The sequence below is a fragment of the Fukomys damarensis genome, unplaced genomic scaffold (genome assembly GCF_012274545.1).
Source record: "Fukomys damarensis isolate Sample0158 unplaced genomic scaffold, DMR_v1.0_HiC HiC_scaffold_16, whole genome shotgun sequence".
NCBI lineage: Eukaryota > Metazoa > Chordata > Mammalia > Rodentia > Bathyergidae > Fukomys > Fukomys damarensis.
In genome coordinates this window covers 40380166-40404191 of record NW_022900928.1, presented here as the reverse complement: position 1 = coordinate 40404191, position 24026 = coordinate 40380166, and the positions used below count along the sequence as shown (strand labels likewise).

General features: G+C 32.8%; 1 protein-coding gene across 1 annotated transcript in view; it reads left to right on the top strand.

The window, feature by feature from the left end:
- The window catches only part of Grm5 (glutamate metabotropic receptor 5), a 527108-nt gene that overhangs the window by 421743 nt on the left and 81339 nt on the right, over positions 1–24026 (top strand). The window contains exons 5-7 of the mRNA XM_033763941.1: positions 6564–6810; positions 13769–13937; positions 16571–16697. Of these exons, the coding sequence (XP_033619832.1) occupies positions 6564–6810; positions 13769–13937; positions 16571–16697 (543 nt within the window). The remainder of the gene's footprint in view (positions 1–6563; positions 6811–13768; positions 13938–16570; positions 16698–24026) is intronic.

Genomic DNA, 24026 nt, shown 5'->3' with positions numbered 1-24026 from the left:
GTTCATAGTATGTGATCTTTTAAATGTGTTCTTTAACTGTTTGCAACACTCTTACTGAGGATTTCCGCATGTATATTAATCAGAATATTCGTTGATAGTTTTCTTTAATTCCATCTCTGATTTTACTATCAAGATAATAATGACCTTGTAGAATGAATTTGGACAATTTTCTTTCCTTTTTATTTCATAAAAAAGAATATTTAGGTTAGTTTTTCTTTAAACCTCTGGTAGAATACAATATTAAATCCACCAAATCTTTTCACTGATGGCAGAGTTTTTGTATTGTTTCTATTTTATTGTTATTGATCTGTTTAGATTTTTTATCTTCTTGGTTCCAGTTTTGGTAGGTTGTATGTATCCGGGAATTAATTTATTCCTTCTAGATTCTCCAATCTATAAGTTTTTAAAATGTTTTCTAATAACCCTCTCAATTTCAGTAGAGTCTATTGTAATTTTACTTTTAGCTCTTATTTTATTAATTGAGGTCTTTTTCTTGCTAAGGGTTGATCTATATTATCTTTCTTTTCAAGGAGCCATCACTTTGGTTCATTTGTATTGTTCTTTTGGTCCATATCTCCTTAACCTGAGCTTTGATCTTTCTTATTAGAAATTATAATGCCTTCTGATTATCTGTTATTTCTCAGAATTCCTTTGGCTATTCTAGTTCTATTGTGGTTCCCTATAAAGGATTTAGGATTTAGATTTGGATTTAGGATTTGTTTTTCTAGTGTTGTGAATGCTATCTATGAATTGAAGTTTCATTAACTCTATGTATCATTATTTATATTAAGGCCACTGTGACAAATCATTTACTGTTATCAGGAAAGGGATTATCTATTTTTTAACATTCATTTTAATGTATTATTTACAATGTACTAGTTTTTATTGTACAGTTTTTCTTTACTTAATTCCTATTTATTTTTTAAAGCTACTATTGGGATTATTTTTATGATTTCTTTCTCAAGGGCTTCATTGTTGGTCTATAGGTATACCATAGTTTATGTTATACAGGACTTCCATTTCCTTGATTAGGTTAATTAGATATTTGCATTTTTGGAAGTTGATATTTATTTGTCAATGGATTCATTGTTGGTGAATGCTATTGGTTTTTCTGTGTTGATTTTGTATACTCCCACTTCAACTAATTTATTCATTCTAATAGTCCTTTGGTAAAGATTTCGGGGCCTTCTATTCTTCTCTGGTATAGATGATTGTCATTTGATATTATATAAATAATTTAAATTCTTTTCTGTTCCTATGCCTTTAATTTTTTTCCTGTTGAGTATCTATAGTTTCAAGTAGTATATTAAAAATGAGTGGTCACCAGGCATGGTGGTGCATGCCTGTAATTCCAGCACTCGGGAGACTGAGGCAGGAGGATTGCCATGAGTTCGAGACTAGCCTGAGCTACATAATGAGTTCCAGGTCAGCCTCAAGTACATAGTGAGACTCAGTCTCAAAGAAAAAAAAAAATTAGTGGACATTCTTGTTTCAATCCTAATTTACTATGTTGTTGGCATTTTGTAAAAAATGGCTTACTAAATGTCCTTCACAGTTATTTCTGTCAGAATTTATATTATGATTGGATGCTAAATTTAGTCAAAGGCTTTTTCTGCATCTGTAATTATAATCGTATGATTTTTATCCTTACTTCTTTTTATGTGGTGTATCACATTTATTAATTTATGTAGGTTGAACTAGAATTGCATCCTTAGGAAGTAGTTAACTCAGTCATGATATGTGGTCTTTTTAATGATTTTAACATTCGTTTTCAAGTGTCTTATTGAGCACTTTTGCACCTATGTTCTTTAAGGAAACTAGCTGTATTTTTTTCTCTCTCTCTCCCTTCCTGTGTGTGTGTGTGTGTGTGTGTGTGTGTGTGTGTGTGTATGTGTGTGTCTGTCTGTCTGCCCTTGTCTGTTTGTCTGCCCCACCATATATATCATCCTTACCTTATTTTGGTATCAAGTTAATGCTGGCTTCCAGGAATTAGTGTGGCTGTATTCTTTCCCTTTCAATTTCATGAAAAAGTTTTAGGAATATTGGATTTTTTTTTTAGTCGACAGGATTTTTATTACTGTTTTATTGCCTTTTGTTTTTACAGTCAGAGGTTTACACCTTCTTGGTTGAGTTTTGATGATTCTCATGTATTCAGCGAATTTAATTTTTTTTATGGTTTCTCCAATTTGTAGGAAAATAAATTTTGAGATAGCTACCTATAATTCTCTGGATTTCATTAGAGTCCTTTGTTATGATTTGATTTTAATTTTTCATTTCCAATTGCACTGAGTCTTTCCTTTCCTTCTTTTGGTTAAGCTTATGGCTAAACTTTTATAAGTCTTACCATTCAATTCAAAGGATTTATTGCTCCTTTTTACTTTTTGTCTCAATTTCATTAATTTCTATATGACCTTTATAAGTTCTTTGCTTCTAAAAGTTCTGGATTTGAATTGTTACTGCTTTATAGAACCTTTATATGCAATTTAGGTTATTTAGAATTGCTGAATTTTTAATGTGGGAATTTATAGCTAAAAAAAAACCTTCTTTGAACTTTCATTTTGATGGATAGGTTTTGACATATTATCCTATCATTACTATTTGATTCTAGGTAAGTCTTTAATTTTTGGCCTAAATTCTTCTATGACCATTACTATTGCATGATGTAACATTTAATTTCCATGTGTTTGTATAGTTTTATGTGGTTTCTTTTTCTATTGATTTCTAGTTTTATTCTGCTATGATCCAGTAGGATACAAAGAATTGTTCAATTTTCTTTGAATTTACTCAAGGATGCTTTAAGTTCTAAGATACAATCTAATTTTCAGAATCCTTGTGTTGCTAAGAAAAAGGTATATTCTATTGTTATTTATGAAATGCTGTATATGTATCTAGTAAGTCAATTTGTTTGATAGTTTGGTTAGATTCTGATATTTCTTTTTTGATATTTTTTCTGATTGACCAAATATTCCCCATTATGATGAATTAATGTATACCTGTACTTTTGTGTCCTGTAGTTTTTGTTTTGTGAAATTTGGTACCAAAATATTTGGTACATCTATACTTTCAATTGTTATCTCTTTTATTGAATTGTTCTCTTTGCCAGGATGTAATAACATCCTTTGTCTCTTTTTTTTCCGCTTTAATTGAGTTTATTGGTACATTTTAGGGATACAGTACAGCTACATTCATTGTTGGGATCTTTTGTGTCCTGTAGTTTTTGTTTTGTGAAATTTGGTACCAAAATATTTGGTACATCTATACTTTCAATTGTTATCTCTTTTATTGAATTGTTCTCTTTGCCAGGATGTAATAACATCCTTTGTCTCTTTTTTTTCCGCTTTAATTGAGTTTATTGGTACATTTTAGGGATACAGTACAGCTACATTCATTGTTGGGATCTTGTACCTCTACATGACAAGACTTGATTCTCATTTTTTCCCCTTACCCCTGCCCTCCCTTCACCCCCTCCTCCCCTCCCCATCTACAAACACTTTATTTTCATCTTTTAGGCTTTAGTCATATTTGTCTGAAGATAGAATAGATACTTTTGTTTGTTGTTAGTCTCCTGTTTTATGTATTACTATTTTCTATTTTTTTACTTTTAGCATATGTGTTTCTTTGTAGATGAAGTTTGTGCCTTGCAAGCAATATTCTTTTGTTTATACTTATCATGAAATGCCTTTTTCTACTTCAACTCTGAAGGATAGCCTTGTAAGATATAGAAATATTGACAATATTGACTCTTTTCCCAGGGCTTCTAATACATCATTTCAGATCTCCTGTCTTTGAGAGTTTCTATTGAGCAACATACTATTATTCTGATGGATTGGCTATTATAATTGACCTGATATATCTTTCTAACAGCTGTTAGTATTCTGACTTTGTTCTAAATTGTTGGCAACTTCACTATGATATGTCATAAAAAGCTGCTTTTCTCATCATATCTATTTGTGGTTCTAAATGCCTCTAGTACCTAGATATCCACTTCATTATTCAGACTTGAGGAAAATTTTTGCTATTATTTCTATTTAATTCTATGATTTTTCTATGCCTTTATCCTATATTGCTTGCACCTCCTTAAGGCCTATGAGTTTTAAATTTGGTCTTTCAGTGTTGTCAGAGAGCTATTGAATATTGTATTCACTGATTCTTTTTGGTTTTGTTGTTTTTTGTTTTTTGTTTTTTTTTAATTTAATAGTACATATTTGTAGTACATAATGATGACATTAATCATGGAGAGTTGATATATGTACCTGACAGACTTTCATTCTTTTTTTATCCCTTCTTTCTTGCCAATCTCTTAGTCTCTTTCCCTTTTGCAAAGCACCTATCTTCCTGTTTCCTATTATCTTTTACTTTGTTCTATAATTTATTTATATTTTGAGTTTTTTCATATAAGAGAAACAATGTGATATTTCAGCTTGTAATTTTGATTTATTTCACTTAACATTATGGTGCCAAAGTTCTTCTATTTTCCTACAAATGACTCAAGTTTATCTTTCTTTATGACACAGTAGTACTTGATTGTGTATAAATACCGTATTTTCTTATCTATTCATCTGTTGATGGGCATATAGGCTGCTCCCAAGTTTCACCTATTATGAATTCTGCTGCTGTAAACACGGGTATGCATGTGCCACTGTATTATGTTGACTTTAACTCTTTCACAAATATACCTAGAAGTAGGATATTTTGAGATATTTATGATTTTGCTTTAATACTGCTTGAATATTGTAGGACACACACATAGTTTTTAGGACCTGATATTCTTCATTGGCTTTCATCTAGCTGACTGCTCAAATTTTCAATTGAGTTTTTTATTTGACTAATTTAAGTTTTCATTTCTAGGAATTTTATTTATTTCTCTATCGTAACCTCTGTATATTAATTAAAGTGCTATTTCATCTTCTGTATTATCTTCCTTAATTCACTCAGTTGCCCATCTTCTTTGAGTTCATGGGCCATTTTAATAATCAATTCATTCAGGTGCTCATTTGTATATTCTTCATATTTACTGGAAATTTTAACTACAAACTTTAAAAAATTATGAGTCTGAACAAGGTGTGGCAAAACACGTCTCTAATCCTAGTACTTGGGCAGGAGCATTACTACAACTTCTCAGTGAAACCCTGTCTCAAAAAACCCCAGATTATCATATTACTAATTATAATAAATAAAGTTTTCTTGTCTAGAATTTAATCCACTTCAGTGTCTGTGAGATTGTTTCCTAGTGAGTTTTGAACTTTTGACAGATGCTACATTTTCTCACAATCCTTGGTGTTTGTATTAAGGTTTTCAAATCACTTGAGATGGATAACCTTAACACTATTTTGTGGAGGTGTATTATTGTAAGTGGCTCTTACTTTGTGATGTACCCTAAGCTGTGTGTGTATCATTTGAAAGTAATTGGTCAACCTATTAAAATACCTGGCACCTCTATAAGGAGAAAATACTGTAAGTAATATCAACATCTAACGAACCAACCATATATCACTATATGATTGAAAATTTGTTTGAAAACTGTCTACTATTTTACTAACCCAGAAATAGAAGGGGAGAATAATAAGGCAGGATAAGTTAGCAAAAAATCAGGTATTAATGATAATATTTATATATAAGAATAAATGTTGAGAGGAGAAAGTATGAGAGGAGAGGAAAATATGAAGAGAATGGAAAAAATATAAATGAGAAGTGAAAGGGAGATTAAATCTAATGAATAAATTTCCACAAAAGCAAAGTTAGAAAATTCTATGAAATAACACTTGAGGGAAAATACAGCCAAAAAAAGGCACTACAGAATCAAAATACATACTCCCTCACATACAAAGCAAAATCAAACCAAAAATCAGGTCTATTATTATTGTTACACAGCATATCTCATATCTTTATATTTTGAATATAAAAAATAAGTCAGATCATTACTAACAGAACTGATACAAGAGAAGTTATTTTAGTGGGAATCCATCTCTAATTCATTTTTGTTTTTACCTAGATGATTAATCACATAGCTTTATATAAATGCTGAATTCAATAAATGTTTATTGAATTAATTAATGAATTAATGGTGTTTGAATGTTAAATTTCATAATTTCCAAATAGGCCAATTTATGGAGAGCATATGCTCTGAGCCTAGAAGTGATGGGTGATAAATCACCAATAAGTACTATAAAGCCAGATGGTAGAGGATTTAGTTTACTCAGCCAAGAGGACCTAATAGTTTAGAAATGAGATTTGTTTAGGATTTCTGAACCACAAAGTACATTATCACAGCTAGGAAATTGATAAATCTTTAAGACAAAATATGCACTACAGAAATACACTGTCATTCTGCATCTATCCTCAGAGTTCAATTACCAGATTTGGACCTTTCTCTAAGGTTTTGGAAGAAAAGTCTAAAAAGGGAGATAATTGTTAGGCATAATATTGACAGCTGTTTCTTAATAATGCCTCTGATTCTAACTCATATAAGTTGCTCCAATACATTCCTTAATTATTCAGGAACCATGAAAGTAATTACAGTAAAATTAAATTTCAAAGTTGATCCCTAATTTGTTTCCCAACAGGCTCTCTGACTCTGAGAACACATCATGTTCAAGATTCCAAAATGGGATTTGTGATCAATGCAATCTATTCCATGGCCTACGGGCTCCATAATATGCAGATGTCCCTCTGCCCAGGCTACGCAGGACTCTGTGATGCAATGAAGCCAATTGATGGACGGAAACTCTTGGACTCCCTGATGAAAACCAATTTTACTGGGGTTTCTGGAGATATGATCCTATTTGATGAGAATGGAGACTCTCCAGGAAGGTATTGTTACAGTTCTCCTGTACACAATAGGTTTTAAACAATGAACAACTTTTGGTCCTGAGGTGCCGGCTTCTATTCTTTGTAGTTATTTAGTATTCCTTGCCATGTTAGCCCAGACATCTCATATTGAGCAAAGGAATTACTATGTTTTTCCCTGTGACCAAGAAATAGTATTGATGATGAGGTCCAAAATGTGCTTTTGAAATTTTCACATCAGAAACCTACATTTAGAGCCAGGAAACTCACTTTATTATAAATAAATAAAAGCAATCTCTGTCATTTCTCAATATGTTTACCATATTATTGCCTAATCTCTGTTATCTTCTTGGATCATAAACCTACTATGAAACAGGAACAATTAATTTCTTTTAATCCCTAAAAAGGTCAAGGTGCTTTTATATTGTTTGCTATACTTACAGCCTATTTTAAGTCATATTTTACTTTGTTATCCTTCAACTGGAGCAATCTGTCCCTCACTGAGAACTAAATTGCCCTTTTCTGAAATTTCACTTTTCATTATTTATAGAGAAGTGCCTGAGAAATATGGAACTTTCTTATAATTATATGTTAGCCTTCAAAGAAATCACTAGGTATCAAAACCTCACTAGAATTCACATCTAAATGCTCCAAAATCTTACATTAATCTGCACTGGATTGTTTCAATCCATTAATGATAGCGTCACTGAAATTCCATTTGGATTTGTAGCAGGGTAAGTCTTCACTCTGCTTTGCATTTGAACAATTGGGGTCCTTTGGTCATCTGATGCAAAACTCCAAGTGCTCTTCCAGCACAATGTATGCTTAACAGCTGTGCTTGCAGAAGTACTGGTTGGCTCTGCCAAGAGTTTTCATGAGTCCCTCTACCACTCACACCCCATGTGGCCACACATTCTGCCAGAAATCTTGGTGTAGCACATTTTTTTATTCTGAAGTAAGCTGGAACTGTCCTGGATGCAGCTGTTGCCATCTCACATGCTAGACTGCTATGTGACAAATGGTTCCAATATTACAGCCGAGCTAAAACCTGGATATTTTTTCTGTTCTAGAGACTTGAAGAGTATTGCACCAGTCAGGCTGTGTGCCAAGATAAGTTGACTTTTCACATATTGCCTTCTACTATTTGGATGTTCAGTGTATCCACTGGGGAAAAAAAACACAAGCATTTTCTCAAATTCAAAAGAAACTTAAAATGTGTTATAAATCTTCTTAAGGATGGTTGACCCATGAGCTCAGTATTCAGACTCAGAACTCAGGCTTAAACTCTGATAGCTATACACAGATTTACATTTGTGTGTATCTCGAGCACTGATGTCAGGTTGCAACGTGTTAATAGATTGATGACTGCAGTTCCACCAATTTCAGTTTTTATGTCAAGGCCCAAGCCAGTTCCACAAACCTGATAGTGAGGAAATTTCTCAGATGGCTCAGTTCTATTCCGATGGGAACCTTAATGGATTCAGTAGAACGCACCTACCTCATACATAATCCAAATATGCTAGGAGGGGGATACATTTAGTCCACTGGTTCTTAACTTTTTTGGAACATGAATCTTTTAAAGACCCTGGTAAAATTCTAGATGTTCTTTCATGATAATATACATAACATTTTGCATACAATTTCTGGGAATGTAGTTTTTTAGTCTATGTATGTACTGCTAAGTATAGATATTATATTAATGTAATAAAGTTGACCTCTAAGGACATGGACCAGACTCAGGAAAGGGTAGTTTGCAGCTTTTTGTTTCTCCCACTAATCCAGTTATCTTTCCTTATATAAAGTTATGTGTTTATAAGCAGCCTAGGCAATAGAAATATAAATTATATATTATATACTACATATATTGTACATATATATGTATATATAATATTTATTGTGTATTCTCAGTCAAACAAATTAATGGTATATTTTTTAATCCGAGGAACTTCATATTATTATTCTTTTTTCAATCTAAGGAAACTGAGGTTTACAAAGATTAAATGATACAATCAAAGAGTCTAGTAAATCATAATTAAGATTCAAAGTTTCCTGGGTTTCAACTTCTTATACACTAGAATGTCAATGAATCAATCAGTATCAAAAAGTATAAAAGAAATGCTTTCTGCAAAATATTGCTATGGAGTCAATTACTGCTCTACTGGATCAAAAATATTCCCAGCTGGGCAAGGAACTAGAGCAGGCTGAGGTAATGGGGGATTCCACAAAATTGCCAGTAATAACAGCAAGATCCCAAACATTTCCAAAGATGGGAATCCACTCTGACACATAACTGCAGACTGCCTGAGAGTACATTTTAATCGTTTTTTAAAAACTCACTTCTGATTAGAGTACTATCAACCCACAATGTTTTACATAAAAACATGTAGGATTTAGTTCATACAGTAATACAATACTTTCAACATTTGGTGGAGCAGTATTCCTTAACACATTTAATATCTCTGCAGAAAAATATGAATATTCACAGTAAGTGTTAGAAATTGTAAGTTACCTCGTAATAGTTGAAGTCATGTCTTGTCACTAGATAATTTCAGATAGATTCATGTTTTACATCCAAATGAATTATGAAGAGTCTTGAAGTTTTCAGAATTCTAGGATTTGGGAACTACAGATGAGAAATGGAGATCTGTAGTATTTACTGCCAACTATCTTTATCATGTGTCACTAAGTTAGCATATGCAGACAAAACTGAGTCTGCTGTAAACAAGGTTCTTGGAATACAGTCACATAGCCAGGCGTGGTGGCGCATGCCTGTAATCTCAGCACTCAGGAGGCTGAGGGCACGAGGATCTCTGTGAGTTCAAAACCAGCCTGGGCTACAGAATGAGTTCCAGGTCAGTCTCAACTACACAGTGAGACTCTGTCTCAAAAAACAAAACAAAAAAACAAAAAAACAAAACAAAACAAAAAGGAATATAGTCACATACACTTACGTACTATGGCTGTTTCTGTACTACAGTAGCAGTGTTTATAAGGTACCAGAGGACCTCAAATCCTAAAATTTTAACAACAAAATGTTAATAAAATTAAGGTCGCTGACTCCTTTTTTTAGTGATTTCATCACAAAATAAGGTTTAAGAAGCCTGGCTACCCCTTAGAACCAATTGTAACTGGGGAGAGGAAACATGTGAAGCAAATGTTAAACTGAATGACAAGTATTTAAAGCAAAATAAGAACATAAAGGAAAGTGACTTGAATTATAAAGGAGCAATTTTCTAAAATTTTCCATTAAGTAATTCAATACTTAGTAGAATAAGAATACACGTGGCAATCTCTTAAGCAGTCATCAACATTTTAATACAAAGAGGTATCATTAAATGCTAATAAAGAGATTTTTAAACATTAACTTCAGAAGATCGGAAATGAGAAATAGAAAGAGAAAAGTAGATGGAGCAAATAAAAATATTAAATTAATTAGAGCAACACTTAGGTTAGAAAAGCATCAAATAAGAATTTACCTTAGATTTTTACAAAAATAATTTTACTTATATTACATTTGAAATGCTTCATGGAATGGTACATAAAAATACTTCAAGTAACTTATTATTTGTGTTTGTGGTCTCTCTTCAATCTATAGTTACTTAACTCCTAAGGCACAGACCACTACAATTGCTTTGTTTCATGAACCAGTGTTAGCCCACTGCCAATTCAGTGCATATTTAAGAATTACACATTTAAATTTTTGAAAAGGACCTTAGATTAAAAGTATAAACTCAGACAAGCGCAAGAGCAGTATTTTCCCCACAGTCCTCTCCCACAATTCAATTCTTATTCAGTTCCCCTGGCATCCTATCATCGGCCCCAAGAAAAGAGCTTTCTCTTGATCTTTGGACACCCACTCAATTTTTCAGAATCCATGCCATTAGGAGATGTACTATTTCTGTTCACAGAACTTGCTTTCTTGTAGTTTCCATTAAGTGCCTTAATTAAACTACTTGTTGCTGAAATATATTTTGGGTTTTGGTGATACATAAAATTCACTTCAAATATTCAGGTTATTTTAGCTTTAAAATATGGACCAGTTAAGGAAGACATGGAGGCACAGAAAGAGGAGAAAGATATTAAGAGGAGAGAGATCTTAGGCAAGGACACACTGTGATAAGGAAGAAGGCTCAGGAGCAGAGAGATATAGACACCAATGGTGGGAGAATGGAGAGGGATAGAGATGAGGGAAAAAGAGAAACTGGGCTAGGGAATTTACTCTCCTGTCCAGTGACTGGAGTAAAAATCACTCTAATCTTTGCTTCTAGTACAGATTATGTGTGACTTGGATCTTTACCAAACCTGTCAATAATAACAAAGGACACCAAATTATACACTGCTCTTTAGTGGACAATAAAATACAACCTTCTAGATTAATAAGTAAATACTGCAAAAAGCCACTGTTTTAATTCCTAACTAAAATTTAAAAGATTTTTGAAACATTAATTTATTTAGTTAGAGAATAAAATCTATATAGAATTTATAAAAAGTTTTTAAAAATATTATAATCCACAAGAAAATGGGAGAACCTTTGATAGTACATTTTTCTTACCCATTTCTTTTTAAAAACACTGCTATTAGCCGGGCCTGGTGGCACATGCCTGTAATCCCAGCACTCAGGAGGCTGAGGCAGGAGGATTGCTGTGAGTTCAAGACCAGCCTTGGCTACATAGTGAGTTTTAGGTCAGTCTCAACTACATAGTGAGACCCTGTCTCAAAAAACAACAATAAAATAAATAAATAAATAAATAAAAACACTGCTAATGAAGTTTCTAAAATGTAATCATATAATTTCATAATCAGAGCTTTTTGAGTAGGGTACCAGGGATTGAACTCACGATCTTGTGCTTGCGAGGCAGCTGCAGTGCCATTGAGCTAAATTCTTGGCCCACTAGAGCACTTATTGATATTATTAATACTTACTTTGATACTATCTTATCGATACAATCTCTTTGTGTCTGTCTTCTAGTTAAGAAATAATTACCAAGGGGAAAAGGGGGTTAATTCCAAAGGGGGGGATTCATTTTCTCTAACTTTTTAACAGTTTGATGAATTAAGCCAAATGAAGATTTAACTTTTCTTGAAATTATTTCTCTGGTAGATATGACATTTCAGTTCTATAGTTTTCATGTTCATTTTTAAAAAACTGTATCCCTTTATTTTTTACCATTTCTTGCACATAAATTGAAGAGCCACGAATATAGAGATAACTTTATAATGTAAAGCTATTTACCTCTTTACAATATTTAAGCAACAGAGAGGTGATCTCTTGGATGTCCTGAACAAAGCTGAAATAATTAAATGGAAAAGAAAGGAGAATGGATTTGAATGATAGATGCTTAGTTTAAGGCCTGGCTCCCACGTTTCCATTCGCTGAAACCTGGTTGTATTAACTATCCTCACTGAGGTTCAGTTTCATTATCTGTAACTTTAACAGGTTGGACTACACTGTCTCCATTAAGAATGGGTAGGAATGAGGCTGACAGCTCATTTTTCAGGAGAGCAATGAAACCCTGATACCTTTTCAAATCATTACCAGTAAAGAAAAAAAGCCTCCTGGCTTTGATATTTCTTTCTCTTTTAGATTAGAATGTTCAAAAGTTATTTGCTCACAGAGAGTCACCTTTTAAGACACAGAGCCCTATATATGTGGAGCAGTCAGTGACATATATATATATATATATATATATATGAGTTCTTTTTACTTCAGCGCTCTGTGTTGCAATATCTCAACTGACCGCATGCACAACAGCCATCTGATCTCTATGACAGCATGTAAGGAAAATATCCTATAAATATTGATTTAGAAATAGAATTTAAGCAGTTACCAACAAATTTTAGTGATTTAGAATTTAAAAAATGCAGGTTACCTCTTAAGATACTGATCAGACAACAAATGGATTGATATTCTGAAAAAGACACTAAAGTAAAATAAAATGTGATTGTGAATAAAAACAGAATGCTACAATGTAGTTTAAATGGACTGGTGCCATTTATTTTTTCAATTTGTGTATAGAGTATGTACTGCACTGAGTATGATTACCTGACTACTAGATCCCAAAACCAAGAAAATTTTCCTTCCATACACATTTCCAGATAGCTAAATATGATGGGCACAGAAAGTTAAAGGAAATATTTATGAGCCTGTATGTCAGTACTGAAAGTACTGGGTGGGGAGTGTAAAGAAAATAGAGCTCTATGTGAAAACATGTATCACTCTGACCTAACTGTATGAACTGACAAGTGGTGGTAATGATCCTACAATGTTCTCAGTTATTTCAGAAGTGCTTCTCTGGAAATGTTCTTACATATAAAGAAAGGGCTTTTCAATAAGCACACTGGTTATTCTCCATACATACTCAAAAATAAGAGTAACAGGTAAAAAAAGACTGAGAACTCACAAAACACTTCTCTCTTCCATTATTTCTACATTGTACTAGGTGTGATAGAAACTATTTTCAGATTTTTTAAACCACAACTCCTGAAATTTATCTTATAATATAAATTAACCATTGATGAAGGGTAATTATGGAAAGTAAAATCTGGTCCTACCCAAACTTCCCCTATATCCCCTAATGCTGAGAAAAAGATAAAAGATTTACCAAATTTCTCATTAAATTAATAAAAAGAAATTTTATGATTTTACTCAAATGAAGATAAAACCTTTCCTATCATTTCTCACAAGTTCTTGTTTAAACTTCTTGAAATTTCAAAACAGTCTTTCATCCTGCTGAGGTCAAGTCTCATTCTCACATGGGATTATTTTCTATTTCAGGTGTAAGCTTGAATGTAAAAAGAAAAAGGTCTTTGAAGAGAAAATGAAACAGACAGGTTTTTTTTTTTCTTATCCTAAATGCACTGTTATGGAAAATTCCAGTATTGCTTATGTGAATGTAGATATATTTTGGGGGGGCAAAATCCCCCACATTTTCATAGATGACTATATTCTTAGCTGAATTATTGTTGTACTCTTGTTCCTAAGGTATGAAATAATGAACTTCAAGGAGATGGGAAAAGATTATTTTGATTATATCAATGTTGGAAGTTGGGACAATGGAGAATTAAAAATGGATGATGAAGAAGTATGGTCCAAGAAAAATAATGTCATCAGATCTGTGTGCAGTGAACCATGTGAGAAAGGCCAGATAAAGGTAAAATGAAGTCTGCTTTTCCTTAATTTTTGTTGTAAATTCAGCAGTGTTAACTTTTTTTTTTGTAACTAGAGCAGAAGAAAGGGGATCACAAATGATCAAGATATGATATGTACATATGTGTGTGTACCAATTCCCCAAAATGAATGCAATTATTATGTATTGTAAATATATATCAATTTCATTGATAAAAATTGGCAATTGTTTTACTTTTTACATTGTAAACTTCTAATGTCAGAAATTATTTTTTTACTTTATTCTTATTAATTCTTAATAAGGCCTCGTATGCAACCCACAAGAGTTTTGATAGTTGGTCTGAGCAGACTGAACCAATTAAAGAGACGTTTGAACTTCCCCATTCTTTATCCATATGCAAGCTTCTAAAAACAGTGCTTTTGGGGAGAATCAATAATTTAGAGTTGGGAAAATACATTAATTCTAACTAATTTAACAAATATCTATTGAATGTCTCTTAACATAATGGTTAATATCAGTGGTACAGATATAATAGATTGTGGTACAGATATATATAGATTATGTGAATTCATATAAAGGAAAGATTTGTTCTGGATAAAATGCCAAACATTGGATCATATAAATGGTTATGATTTCAGAGACAGATCATTTATATAGAAAGAAAAGTAATAGAAAAGGTATAGTAGTGGTCAGTTAGACATTTATTCAACAGTAAATAATCCAGGATGCATAAATGGCTAGTCTAATTGGGTATTACAAAAGAAAAAGTTAAAATGATGGATTGAAGCCAGATTTGTGGGATTTTTCAGTGTCATGTTACATATATTGGACTTAATTTTTATTAAACAGGAATCAAAGGGTTATTCTAACCAAGATTTTTACACAAATGAAGATTAATGAACATAAGCATAAAAAATTACAAATGAGGAAGAGAAAAGTTGAAGTACACTGTGATGGTGGAGAAAAAAAATGCCTTGAATTAGGAAGCAAATTATGAGAATGCAAAAGGGATGGGGGGATATATTTGGGAGAAACATTAGATAGGCAGGCCCAATCAGTCAGCTATGATCCAACATCAGGTTGAAAAAGTGAAACAAGGTCAACATAATAAATTGAATTCTAAGTGCTAGTAACTGCAGAGTGACATTATTAGGAATAAAATATGAGGAATGTTTCAGAGAAAAATAAATGGGTTATTTGGTAGTATGGTGATCTTGAGACAGCTTGACAGGAAGGACTGGCCTAGAACAGTGAGAAAGTGAAAGATTCACATTTAGAAAGGAGGGACAGCTCAAGTTGAATATGTTGGAGTAGATAAAACTACTCAGCCTGAAAGTTTTGATAAAAGATGTGGACTAAGAATGAAAACTGAAGAATATTTCCTTTTAAAGAATAAAAGAGGAGAAAGAGATAGATATTGAGTAGCAATAGGTTGAGAGAGACAAACCAAGCATACTCTTAGGTAAGATATTGGTCAGTGGAAAAGGCAATCCAAAGAAGAGGAATGAGAGTAAGACATGAAAATTCAGTTATCAACTTTATCTGGGTCTTCAGGAGAAAAGAACCTGTCAGGTGGCACAGGATATAAATAGCTAAACTTCAAGAAGTGTATGGTAAAAAAGCAAGTAAAAGTAGCCTGGTAATTTGAGGACAGAGAAAAACAACTTTTGGACAAAATATAACCTAGCTATGCTTCCAGAAAATAAGCAGTCAATGAAGAAGATGAAAATGAAATTAAAACTGAGAGGGCATTTAGCTATCGGTGTGTAACTAGTCCTTCCCTGTTGTCCTAGCAGAAGAAATAGCACATCAAAATAATTTATTTTTTCATGAAATAGTTACTGCTTATCTTACTTTGAGGAAACAAACAGGTACTGGGACCAGATGCAATTAGCAAGCAATTGGGTTAGTGAGAAGCCATAATTCACGAGTAAGGATTTTAATTAGGGTAATTCTGACCTCAGGTGCACATAACTCATCAGAGCCCTGCCACTTCACAGATCAAGGCCTAGGTTTCCATGGCAGTCATTGGGGGAGGAGCTATACTTGCCCCATCTGACATCTGACATGCACATTTGAGTCACACAGCACTTCAGTCTGATTCCTGATATAAAACAATATACTTAAATTATGGAAAACAAGAAGCAGGTGCCACTCATAGCTGCTATAGGGATGTCTCCTATAAGAAACCTTTTATGCTTTGATTCTTTTTATCCGAAAGAAATTCCTAAATTATTTTTATGAATTTTGACAGATTTTTAAAGGTGGAATATATAATTATTTCTATATATTCAATTATTTACTAATGTTAGAAAGCCAAGGCAGGTTGAGGAAAAGAGAAGTACACAATGTTGATGAAAATTCAAGTTTTTTGTACAACTCCATGTGTATACATGAGTTCAAACAAAAATACTTATTGTAAGTATTGAAAGATAGTTATCCTAATTCTGAGCCTTACTACCAAGCAGCATCATTACATAGGACTCATTATTTAAACTCACCCTAGTTTATCAGAGTATTAATATTTTTTCGCCCTAACATCATTTTAAATAATTTATGTAAAGGTCCCTTCTGCTTTGTAAAATAGTATAATATATTTCAATATGCAATTGCTAAATTTTAAAAAAATTTATCAAAATTTTAAATATTTTCCTTAGGTGATCCGGAAGGGAGAAGTCAGCTGTTGTTGGACTTGCACACCTTGCAAAGAGAATGAATATGTCTTTGATGAGTACACCTGCAAGGCGTGTCACCTGGGGTCGTGGCCCACTGATGATCTGACAGGTACATGTATCCCAATGTCAGCACATTCTTCTAAAATTAACTAAAAAGATAGATATAGAAGAAGAAGATCACTTCTTCAAGCATTCTCATATTTGATCATCTTATTTATGTGACAGAGAATTCCAGAGGGAATACAAATCTACCGAAAGCCTGCCGTAATTATGAAAATACTTTTACTCCATGCCATCTCCCAAATTAGATCAGAATTTCTAGGTTGTCTACTAGACACTCGGCCCATTCCAAAGACATCCAGAATTTCCTAATCAGATCCCCAGTTTATTATGTCATTTGAGGAGAAAGTATTAGCTAGGAAAATAATAAAATGTCACAACATATACAAGGGAAACAAAATCAGCACCTAAGTGGGTAAAAGTTTGACAAATGTTTTCCTTATTTAATGATTTTCCTTAATTGAAACAGGAGCCTCCAACGGTAAGAATTTTTAAGTAATATTGGCACTGAACAAGACTTACCTTATTATTTCTCACTTTGTTGTCCTGCCTTATGGGATTTTTTTCCAAAAGAATGTTCCCACATGTCATTGTGTTCTCTGTTCTATATTTAGTAGCTATTTTTAATATTTACAATAAAAAACAGAATATGACTCCTCCCATCTTTTCCTCAATGCTCTCATTTCATGCGCCTCTTTGCCTAATAATGAATTAAAGACACACAAATTAAGATGCTCCATTTATCTTAAAGATACCTGCAGCATATGAAAAAGAACAAAATTAAAAATATCATTACAATGTAAGAACAGAATGCAGATTTATAGGCAAGAAAGGAGGAAGAATGTCCTGTAAGGATCACAAGAACACTCTGGGCAGAGGACTCACTATACAGGATGTCAGGCTATCTAATGGTTTCACAGTTAAGATGGATTTTAGCAGAATCTTAGAGGATAAAATATCATAAGGTCATCAATGTCAGAGTCATAAGGTAAGGGATTATCCATTACACTTCTGTTAGCTTACTTCAAAGACCTGGTTATAAAAATCCTGTGATCCCAAGCATTTTGAGACATGGTCACACTAAGATTTTTTAATAATTGGAGTTATAGAAAATTTTCTTTAAAAATCTGATTTATAAAATATCTAAGGAGCCAGGCGTGGTGGAGCACACCTGTAATCCAAGCACTCAGGAGGCTGAGGAAGGAAGATCACTGTGAGTTTGAGACCAGCCTGGGCTACATAATGAGTTCCAGCTCAGCCTCAACTACATAATGAGGCCCTGTCTCAAAAAACCAAAAAAGATAAAATTAAATTAAATTAAAAATTAAAAAATAAAATATCTAAGGGCCTTGTGATAGCATTTTAGTCCTAATTTTGCCATTAAACAACAAGCTTTCTTTAGCTCTCTTCCATTCATCCAAGTCTCCCCAGAGCTGACTCAGTACTGAACACAAAGCTTTTAATATATTTTATGTAACAGAGTAACTACTTTACATGTGTGTGTAAATGCACACAAAATTAAACTGCCATATAAATATATTATGATCGTTTTTCTTGAGGAGGAAGTGAGGAACAGTATTAGTGACATCACTTTTATATTCTTTTTCTTCTAATTTTAACATAGATACTGCTAACTTCTAAAACTACCTTGCCTGTTAACTATCTTACATGGTTAAAAACCTTGTTAGTGAATGCAGTATCTCTTAATATTTGTGGGGATTGGTTCCAGGACCCTACACAGAAAAGGAAAATATGCCTTTACTCAAGTCCATTTTATAAAATGGTGTCATGTTTGAATACAATTTATGCACATTCTCCTGCATACTTTATTTAAATCAATAAATAACTTACAGAATCTAATATAATGTAAAAACTATATAAATAGTTGTTATAATACATTAATTATATTATTATAAAATAGAAATAACAAAAGACACACATATTGAATTAATGAAAGAACAATATTCCTTTTTAGAAACATGATCTTACAAAATACAGAATAAAAAATTGTATCAATATATGCCTCTTGTATATGTAATTTATAAGACCTGATACAATATATGTATTAAATAGTTGTTAATATGTAATATTTACAAAATAATTAAAAGAATAAAAAATCTCTACTTATTTATAACAGATAGTTTTCCCAACTGTATGCAGATTGATAATGTGTAAAAAAATTGTATCTGTACTACAGAAGTAAATTATCCTTCTGAAAATAAATGTAGTGGGTTTTTTCATTACTTTAATATATGTTTACTATTATTTTCACTATAATAACTTATGCTATAAAAATTGAACAAAAAGAAGATAAATTCTGTTATCATTTGGTTGCTATATAGTAGTTCTTATATATTTTACTATATTGTGGGATAAAGAAGAATTAAACACAAATACATACACTGAAAAGTTGTGTTAAGAAAGATGAAGTAAAAGAACAGGAGTTTAAAAATGAAAATAGCAAATTAGCAAATTGTAGTCACAAATGATCTCTCTGGAAAAGTAAAAGTTACCTGAGACCTACATGATATATAGAAATACCTAGCAAATGTTAAGAATGTGGGTATTTTTAGCCAAGAAAAGAGCAAACATGTAGGACTGTATATGGGAAAGCAAAGAAAATGGTCCCAGAAGAGATCAGAAAGGTAACAAAGGCAAAATCATACATAACCTAGGAGAACAAGTTCAGAATTTGAGTGTTTAATTAATTACAATGTGGAAACATTACAGGAACTTCAGTACATATACAAAAAACTCTCATCGGAATTATATTTCTAAAATAACATTCTGGTTGTTGTAAAGGTGAATAATTTGGAGAAAGATAGAAGGTGGAAGCAAACAGACAAATTGAATAGTTATCTTACTACTAAAGACAAGGATTCTTAGTGTTGAACAAAAAAATGGTGTATACTATCAGTATATATTTTGGTATAAAATAAAGAACATATACAGGTAAATTGGACACAGAAGCTTTTAAGGAAGGCTGCCATTTTCTTTCCTGAATATGGGAAAAATCAATATGCTATTTCATAAAGACCAAGAGTTAGTTTAGATTAGATCAATTTAAAATGCCTTTGAGATAATAAAGTGATGATTAATTTGACAAAGTCTTAATTTGTGCCATAAAATGAATTGAGTGCTGGGAATGAAAAGCTTTCATCTAAATTTCTATGAAACTTATAAACTAGTGGGAGAAAAGCATGAAAACAGACACATTTTAGTTAATACTAAACGTGAGAAATAAAGAGTATTACAGAAAAAGGGAGAAAGTATTACAAACTTGGGCCCTTGTGCTTGCAAGGCAGGCGGTGGAACCACTGAGCCATATCCCTGGCCCCACATTTTCTCTTAAACATTTCCACACCTGATTAATCAAAATAGTTTGTCTGTTGTCCTTACCATGCTTTTGGAAATATTTGGCAAAAGATACTGGGATCCACCCTACTGCCAAACCTAATGATCAGTTTCTCATCCTCATTTTACAAACATTTCCGCTCAATTTAAAGACCTCAGTGCTATACTTTTTTCTTGTTGTTGTTTCCTTTTCCGCCAGGCATGTCACAACAGAGACTTCTCTGATTTATCTAATCACCAACCCAGGATTTTTTATGTTATTTGATGTTGTCTGTTCCATTTCATACAGATCATTAAAAATGTATGTTTTCTTGGTTCCATCATTAGCTTATTGTCTTCTTTTATGCCAGCTCTTCAAGTGATCTCATCTATTTTAATGGTTATTACTCTTAGCTACACACTATTGACTTCGAATAGTCCAACACAACCTGTATTCTTTTCCTGAGTATCCAAGTTATGAATCTAGCAACTTTCTGATTATCTCTACTTGTTTAATCCAAAGTTATTTCAAAAGAGCATTTCCAAACCTCATCACTTCACCATTATGGTTTTTAAAAACCATTTACAGCGGTACCCTGGTTCACGAACATTTTTGTTTTTGAACAATTTGGTTCACCAACAGTACATTTGACAAAATTTTGTTTTTGTTTGCAGACTCTACATCAGATGATGAAAAAGACTATGGCACACAAATACAAATATGGCCATCTTTTCCAGAATCGTGGCACGAATTAAGTTCATGAACTGTACCTGCTTTTCCTATTACATTTCCTCTTTCAATTAATGACACCACCACTCTCCTCACTGCCTCAACCAAAAAGAAATCAGTTATTTTAGACTCTTCTATTCTTGGCCAACTATGTCCAGTCATTTAATAAGCTTGATTATTTAAGGTGCTAACTATTCTAAACTTCCTCCCCCATCTCCATTGGTACAACTCACATTTGACTGTTATAATGAATTATTTCTCTTTCCCCAGATTTATGCTACATGGCTGTAAGTCTACTATTTATCTGCAATTGGATAATATATCTAAAATAGACATACACCTTCCATTTTATTAGAAGGGAGAAGAAGTACCTTTCCTAAGTTTTATGGCTGAAGTCCCTAGAATAAAAGACAAATTAATAAAGGCCTAAAATATGTATGTTTTACATGACATAGGAGCTTTTATAAGGAAATTAAGCCCCACAGAGATAGATTTGCCTATGTATTTTCATGCTAGATTTGATGAAGAAGTAGATAGACTTAAAGAAGTAAAAAAGTAAATACAAAGGTATGATATAATGGTAAAATGCACAAGTAAATCAGCAAGGCTTGTTTGTGCAGAATCCTCTGTTCGATGAGAGTTTAATGGCCTTCTTTGAGGGAGAAAAGCAGGAGGAAGATGAGAGTAACCTTCATGCTTGTGCTATTTCTCAAATGCAATTCTACAGTGCTGTATTTTGGAGTAGTGTGTCCTGAACACATCACTCAATGCTTGGTTTCATAGCTCTGTAACATACATTCTAAGGTTTTCAAAATAATACAAAAAATTTCCTCTCCCCGTTTTCCTATAATCATTCTAATTTTAATCACTATCACTTTCTACCTCTCACTTTACATTATACTAGCAAAAACTACTTAAAATTCTTATCTGTGTGCAAAATTATTTTATTCTTTCCTGTCTGCACATATGCTGTCTTTTCTGCCTGGAATGTGTTTACCATGTTTTCTTCCTTGAATAATTCTCACTCATCCCTCCCAGTTCTGCTATCCCCTATTCACTTTCCCCATGAAACTTTCTTTAATATACTCAAACTACAAAGTCTCCTCTTTTATATATCAAAATTAGATCTCCTTCTTTAAATCATTTTTTCTAAACTGTATTTTTACCAATTTTGTAAACCCAACATGTAACACAATGCCTGACATAAAGTAGACGCTCTCACTAAATATCTGCCAACTTTCAGTAAAACAAAAGGAATGTTATCAATGAAGAATAAAGAATGTATTGGGCCAGTCTAAGAAGAGTGTTTTTAACTAAAGAGCTTGATTTTATCCAAAACAGTGTGGGACCAGTGGAGGTTTTCAAACAGAAGAATGAAATCTGTGCCCATGCTTAAATGTGAGCATGTTGGGGGAACAGAGGATTGGTTAAATGCCATACATGGCAAGATCTTCACATTGATATATGAAATTTAATTTTCATTAGATTCTACAGCTCTTTTCCAAAGAAGCTATAGCTACTTGCAAGGCCAGATTAGTGACTTTGATTCAAAGTAACAGAGCACTTAGAACTGCTAGCTAGAAAACTGTTCTGATGGCTTCAGCTATTTTAAAATCTGCCACAAAGATGTGTGGGGCTTTCTTTAAGAAATACCACAAGCCTTTCCTTTAGCCATTTAGCTTTAGTTAACTCATTCCAAATAGCTCAGGTCAACTTTAGGTCATGTAGGAAATAGTAATTAACACAAATGAAATGCTTCCTATATGGCAGGAAATGTTCAAAGCATAACAAAAGTGTCCTTTAATTTAATCTAACACAACCCATTAAAATTATTAGCGTACCTAAAAGATATGGATATACCTAGAATTAAATAATTGTTCAGAAAATAGCTAGGAACCGCAATTTTTATCTATACATTTATACATACATTTTTGTATTTGTGTGTATGTATTTTTTACATAGAATGATGCTGAAAGAAGGTTAAGAAAATATATTTATGAGTGGTGGGATCATAGATTACTTTTTGTACACAAAAACATATATGGGTGTGTGTCTATAAACATACATGCACATAGTGTTGAATTATGAGAGTGTATTTTCATCAGTAAAGTCATTAAAATAGCTTTTAAGCTTGCCATATTCTCAATGGCAGTCATAATTTCCCAGAAAAACATTAACAGAAATTAACAAGACAAGGAAAGAATGCCTGATTTGTAAACTATGAAGACAAGAAAGACAAGTCTAAGTGAAGTATGAAGCAGGTCAAGGTAATGTCTCTGATTAGTTTCCACTGAAGACAAAAGGTAGTGATTATTTACCTAAAATGACCACATACCTATGCTAGCAATGAGTAGATAAACAGGATCTCTGCCCTCATGGCAATCATTCTAAATAAATACAGTATTGACAAATAATAAGATGTTGAGTGTCCATAACCAGAAAGAAAACCAGAATGTTACAGGAAAATATATCCGTGAAAGCTAGTGTAGATGAGATTTAAAATAGCCTCTTCGATGATGTTTGTAAAATTGAATGAAAGGTGATTGCTGAACAAACTAAAATGAAAGAGGGATATAAAATATAGGAACTGAGGAAAACTGAGAGCATGAAAGAGAAATAAGATAGAAAAGCTAGGTAAGTAGTAGGCCCACTCTTGGAGGGCTTTCTAAACTACAGTAAAGACTCTTAAGTTTACCCAAAGGTAACTGAAAGCCGTTTATTTATTCATTCCACCATTGGATCAACTAGTCATTCATTCGGAAATATATTATCTAGTGCTTTCTCTGTCTGAGAGAAGGAAAAGCATCTCTTCCTTTCATTTTTCCTATATTTGTTTGCTGGGGCTTCTGTAGCAAAAGACATTACCAAAAGAAAAGCACACCCATTTATTGAATATGAATTTTTCTTTCTTTTTGTAAAGGATATCTCACTATACTGAGCTAGCAAGTCTCAAATTCCTGATCTCATTCTCTGACTTAGCCTCTCAAGTAGAGGGACTATAGTTGTATGCCACCATGCCCAGCTAATATAAACTTTATGTAACCTGGAAACCTCCTAAGGAAATGAGGACTAGAAGAGTAGTTAAGTCTGAAAGTTTTTACATTAGATTTGAGGAAAAATGGAGAGTTGTAAAGAACTGTGATAGGAAAATGATGTAAATTGGATAAATTTATTAGGTTCTGTCCTTTCAATTTTGTCCCTGGGTTCCTTTATTTGCAGTGATTAAGGCTATTTCTCTTCTCAGAGAACACTGAAGTCATCTCTCACATGAATCTTATAACCTGCTTCAGGGACAAGGGTGAGGGCAGGTCAGGA